We start from the raw sequence: 6,000 nt of genomic DNA, 5'->3' as shown, positions 1-6,000 counted from the left end.
TATATATATATATATATATATATATATATATATATATATTGCGCAACAATTTTGATTTATTACATATAATATTTTAGTTAAAGATGTTATTATATGTGATATTTTGGAAAACGACATAAGGCGGTTAACGAGTTTACTTTGATCTAAAAATCTCCTTCTGCCCAAAGGTGTTGAAATTTCGAAAATCAATGTGATTTTGTTAACTTGCTATATGATGTGTTTTAAGAGTACGTTAGTCAGCCCAAAGGTGACATAATGATGCATCTAGGCTCTTACCGTAATAAAATTCATATGGTTTTGATTTTAATTACGGAATGGATAATTCATCATCCATTTGACTACATACATTATGTTTGGATAATATTTAGTACAATATTTTATATTTCCACAGTTTATAATGTTTCTTCTCTTTCAAATCAATTGTCTGCTATTGAAACCTTGACTGAAAATAATTACGTGAAATGGAAACAAGATTAAGAAATAGCGCTTGGTCTTTGCAATGGAGAAAAAAGTTTGAGAAACCCACAGAGAAGGGCACTGTTGAATATGTAGCCGAATATGAAAAGTGGGAAAGTGCTAACAAACTTTTTTCCGAAAATCACTAAGCGCTCTATATCCAATTCTATTATGAGTGTTACCCTAGATAATGAAAATGCCAAAAATTTTATGGATGCCATAGGAGAAATTTTTTATGTCTAATAAAGCAGAGACTCAAGATTTGATGGACAAATTAATATATTTGATATAATGGTACAATTGGTGTTAGGGAGCATGTTATGAAAATCATAAATATATCATTTAAACTGAAGGCTCTTGACATTTCCATTGTAGAGCCTTTCCTAGTCTATCAAGTTTTTAATAACCTTTCTAGCCAGTTCAATCAGTTTAAGGTTGTTTACGATGCTCAGTAGGTTAAATGGGATTTGAATGAACTTATTGCAGTATGTGCACAAGACGAGTATAGGATATAGCGTGAGACTGTTGAAAATGTGCAATTAGCCTTTTAGACACCACAAAACAATAGATCTTCTTCTAACCAAAAGCCTAAATTTCGTGAAGGTAATAAGTAACTAAAAAAAAAAAAAAAAGGAAGTTAGACTTTTGGTGGTCCTAAAGGAACTACAAAGGCAATAGATAATTCGAACGAGATCAATATTGCTGAGGACTTTAAGGATGGCGGAGATATGGTGTTGACCGTAGTTGACATGAAATCTAAGCCTGGCGAGGAATGAATTCTGGATTCAGTATGTTCGTTTCATATGTATCCCAATAGGGCTTGGTTTGAATCATAGAGGCAATGAAGCAAGATGGAGTTGTCATGGAAAACAACCAGTTTTGCAAGGTAGTTAGAATCGATCAGGTCAGATTGAGGTTACAGGATGGGACGGTTAGAATTTTTGTCCAAGTTCGACATGTTCCAGACTTAAGAAAGAATATAATCTTGCTGAGCACCTTGGATTCGAATGGGTATAAGTTCTCTGGTGGAGGTAGAGGTGGAGATGGAGTCTTGAATGTCCGAATAGATGTTCGAATTGTACTGGAAGGAAGGATAGAAAAAGTCTTAGCTGTACATCTTGCAAGGGCGTGCAAAACCAATTAAGAGACACCTGGACAGATTTGGTACAATAATGGACATTCAGTTTGGTATGGTGCCTTTTGTGATTGGCTCTGGGTCAATTTAGAACACTACTCGGGAGAGTGTTGGTGATTCCATTTTGCCACCAGTTTCAACGGTTACATCGTGTTCAAATGCTAGGGAAGGACTCATTGAGTGTAGGTACGGAGTTACAGATGTTGGTGTTTATGCTTTTGGTATGTTTGAAGGTGTCGGGACTAGCAAAGGGCCTTCAATTAAAGCATTTGGTGTGAATTCTACTACAATGTATACTTCGATCCTATTTGGTAAATTTTGAATTCCTTATTAGAATTTTGGGAACCCGAGGGTTTGGATTCGAGTATCGCTTGTAGATACTAGGGTGGAGGAAGAGTATTTTTCGTGTGTCAGAGAGGTTTGGTTCTGATTGAAAAGTTAAGTTTATTTCGCTACAGTTGTACTTATTTTTCCAGGTGGAGATATTTTGGAATTTTGTTCATTGCAGCGGAATTTATATCAAGGTGGAGATTGTTAAAATTTGGGTGTGACCTAAAATCCTTGTTGAAATGATTTTAGAGTTCTAATTGAAATTCATATTAAGAAGAATTCTAATTGGAATGCTATTGTGAAATCCTATTCAAGTTTAAATGTCAAATTTTAGTTATAATTTTATTTGGAAACCCTATTGGAAGTTGGAATTTGTGTTGGACTTGAAGAGATCAAAATAAGGATACTTTTGACATTTTATTTCATGTACAACTCTACTTGTAGGATTGTAGGGATTGGATCATACCCTATAAATACTATATTATTTCAATCATGCTTGGGGTACATTGTGGTATCCAACATGGTATCCAAAATGGACACGCGGCACCTCGGCGAGGTGCCTGCCACGTCGGGGCCCACCGACACCTCGGCCAATACCGAGGTGTCGGGTGTCCATTTTGGACACCACAATGTACCAAGAGCATTATCCATATTATTTTTCTAGATTTGTGAAGCCATGAAGCTTTATTGCTGTTCTGCCTCCAACACAATGGTCCCACTTATTTTATGCAAGAATGCATTTAAATTTAGGGTACCTATATTCAATACTTTCTGTATAAAGAGTATGCTAATTAGTGAGTGTAAATGCAACAGCTTCGTAAACATGAAAATAAGTGGTTGCTTGATAAAAGTTTTTGTAGATTTTAATGAAAGTTGTATAGATCAAAATTTGATACAAGTCATCATTCCGTGAGAAGTGTGATTAAATTAAAATCACACTATGATCTCGATATTTTAACAACTTTTTAAGTGATATCAAATAAGCAATATATGTATAAGAGTAATGGTTTTAGCCTCACTGGCCCAACGTGGTGCTAACGTGGCATTAAAAGGGTTTTTGTAGGAGTTAAATTAAATTTTTTTAGTAAATTTTGATAGAAATTTTTGAAATGTATGGTTAAAAAGTTATGAAACCCATGAAGAACGTTGTTGATATTAATTGCTTGACTATGATTTAAATTAAAATCAAATTTTAATCTAAACCATATAGAATCTAAATAATTAAATGGCATTTGATTTAACCTGTCATCTAACCCTCAATCTGTATAAACTATAAAGGTAGCAAAATGCCACGTGTGAAACCAAATGGCTAAAAGTGGACTGAAAATCTAATTACTCATGTGGTCTGCGTTTTAGTCCCAGTTTGACCTCCATTAATTTCAATTTCAATTTTTTTTTCTCTCTCTCCAATTTTCAATCATACAAACTTTTATAAAACAATATTACAAGTAAATCAATTTCAACCATTTATTTTTCAAAAAATTACTATTTCACTCATTTTCATTTCCCCAAAATTAGGCCAAAGGGAACTTAGGGCCTGTTTGGGCCCCATTTTTTTTATTTTTTGATCGTTATTTTACTATTCCAGCCGTCATATTCGACTTCTTCTCTAACAGGTGAACCCCACATTTTTTCTAACGATCAAAAAATCAATTCTCAAAACCACTTCCAAACAGTTTTCAAATATAAGGTTTTTGTCGGAAATTAGTTTGAGTCATAAAGTCAAAATTCGATGACCAGTCAAACTATACTGACTCCCAATACAGCAATACCAATGGTCTTGATATATGCAAGAAAAGGTTGTTCTAAATCTAACGGTCTAGAAATCTTACCGCGTCAGCCACTGCTCTCTTGACTGTCTTCAGGTCATCAAGCTGAAACTTCGCCGTGACCAACTTCCTTGGCCAGAGCTCCACCCCAGCGCCGCCGCTGAGGGCAGTGCTCCTATCCTTCAGCCATAAACCCCTCATTATAAACTCCAAAACGTACACCAAAGTATACCACGCCGCCTTCAATAGTGTCCAGAAATCCCACCTCCGTTTAAGCATGGGAGAGGAGCCAGCGCCAATGCCACCTATTGTCGGCCGCGTTGAAGGATCGTCGGCTCTCCGGCAGCATGTCAGAAGCAAGGACATCAAAGAAATCCCATCTCCCAAAGCGTGGTGAACTCGAAAAACAGCAGAGTTACACGCCATAAGGAGATGGATTTCCCATAATGGTTTATCAGTACCGAGTGGAGAAGAAACTGACAGATCGGCCAAGTACTCATTCACCGCCACTTCATCGGAAACCAAAGGGTCGTCGGAGAGTGCATCATGTCGGATGATGAGGTGGCGGTCGACGTCAACCACCGTCCTCCGCCAGTGCTCTCGGCCATAGGAGTCTTTGACCAAAAGGCTGCAGAATCTAGGGTGTTTGACCATTATGGAGTTGTTTATCTCGGCCCTCACAGCCTCAATATCTATCGGATTTTCGCCGGCAATGACACAGTTAATGATTTGGTTCATTATCGGGCTGACGAAAAGACGGCCGGCAGGCGTCAGTGGCTCGTCTCTTCCAAGATTCTCCATAATAATGGTGGTAGAGAGTGCGAAATGTGACTTTGCTGCTTTTCAAGTATGAAAAGTCATTTATTGATATTTTATTATGGTTCGGTTTTAAAACGATCATCTCTGTCTGGTGTGTCATTGAAAACTTGTTGATGGCCTATCGTTAGAAATTCTAGTCAAAAGTTTATTTTTTAAATTAAAATTTACTTTCTAAAAGCACAAGCCCTTGTTTGGACCCCATTTTGTGGAGAAAAATGAATTTTTAAATAGTGTATCGATAAAAAATATGTATTTAAAAAATAACAAAAAATTTTAAATTTACGTGTAATATTATTTTTTTGAAGAATGCGTAGTTAAAATAATATCAAAACACTACAGAAGAATTTATTTTTTTCTAAAGAATGGAAATCAAACAAGGGCTAAGTTTTGTCTTCTTAAAATTCGTATTTATTAAATAATAAAGCTACCTAATATAAAATTGAATTATGTTATATTACATCAAAATATTTAAAACGATATTCACCCCCTTGAGGATGGCTCATTTCAAATAAAATATAATTGAAGTGCATCCCCATGGAGCTGTTTTGAAAGCTTGCTGCTCTTCCCTTGCAACCACCATGATGTAAAAGCGTTTGGCATGGATATAAAGTATATTTGAGCCTTCTTCTTTTTTTTCCTTTTTTTTTTTTTTTTTTTTGGAAAAATCAGATGTTACAATAGTGATTTTTTTTAAGAACGTATAATTAAAACGTAAGTAAAAATTTATTGAAAATATTTGTGATTAGAAATGAACTAATAAAAAATGGGACTCTGATTTTGGGACGGCTACAGAGAAAAAAAGGTAACTTCTTTAAAATTATAATAAACAGTTATAGCCCCTATTTGGTCCCATTAAATTACATTTTATTGCATTCTATTTTTCTCTCTTATATTTTCAATCATACAATCTTCCATAAAATATTATTACACGTGAATCGAAAACTTTTCCTTCTTTTTTAACCACTCATTTTTCAAAAAAAATATTATTCCACCCATTTTCATTACCAAGAAATGGAGGTCAAACAGGGCATAATTAAGTACTGACGTCTGACGCAATCATTTGCCTGTGAATGTACCCGAAAGAAATCACATGCCTAAAGAATCAAATGCACGGTCACAAAATCATAAGCATGCTCACAATAATTTCCCGAGGAATTCAAACCTGTACTAAATATTATTTACCATCATTAAATACGTGACAACCACCTAGGCATTAAATTTTCTTGCAAGAATAATTCTTGTCACATAGGCCCTGTTTCAGTAGCACCGTCCCTTCTTGCAATAACAGACCAAAAGTTTTGATATGCATCGGGTCAATATCACGGCTGCCCATATCTATAGGCAAGTGTTAGTAAATGAGGAAAACATTAAGTACAACTTAACGTTGCTTCAACATTTACACAAAACTCAGCCTCATCAATTCCAAGAATAGCATTTGCTAGGTCGGATAGAAACTGATCTATATTATCTAAACCTAACGTGCCTTCATTC

At 35.3% G+C, this 6,000-nt stretch overlaps 1 protein-coding gene across 1 annotated transcript in view; it reads right to left on the bottom strand.

The window, feature by feature from the left end:
• The window catches only part of LOC111410134 (O-acyltransferase WSD1-like), a 10,485-nt gene extending 5,905 nt beyond the window's left edge, over positions 1-4,580 (bottom strand). Inside the window, exon 1 of the mRNA XM_023040351.1 lies at positions 3,754-4,580. Within this exon, the coding sequence (XP_022896119.1) occupies positions 3,754-4,491 (738 nt within the window). The 5' untranslated portion in view covers positions 4,492-4,580. The remainder of the gene's footprint in view (positions 1-3,753) is intronic.
• Between the last annotated feature and the right edge of the window lie 1,420 nt (positions 4,581-6,000).

This window comes from Olea europaea, chromosome 15, assembly GCF_002742605.1.
Source record: "Olea europaea var. sylvestris chromosome 15, O_europaea_v1, whole genome shotgun sequence".
Classification (NCBI taxonomy): domain Eukaryota; kingdom Viridiplantae; phylum Streptophyta; class Magnoliopsida; order Lamiales; family Oleaceae; genus Olea; species Olea europaea.
This window is presented reverse-complemented; position numbering and strand designations above follow the sequence as displayed.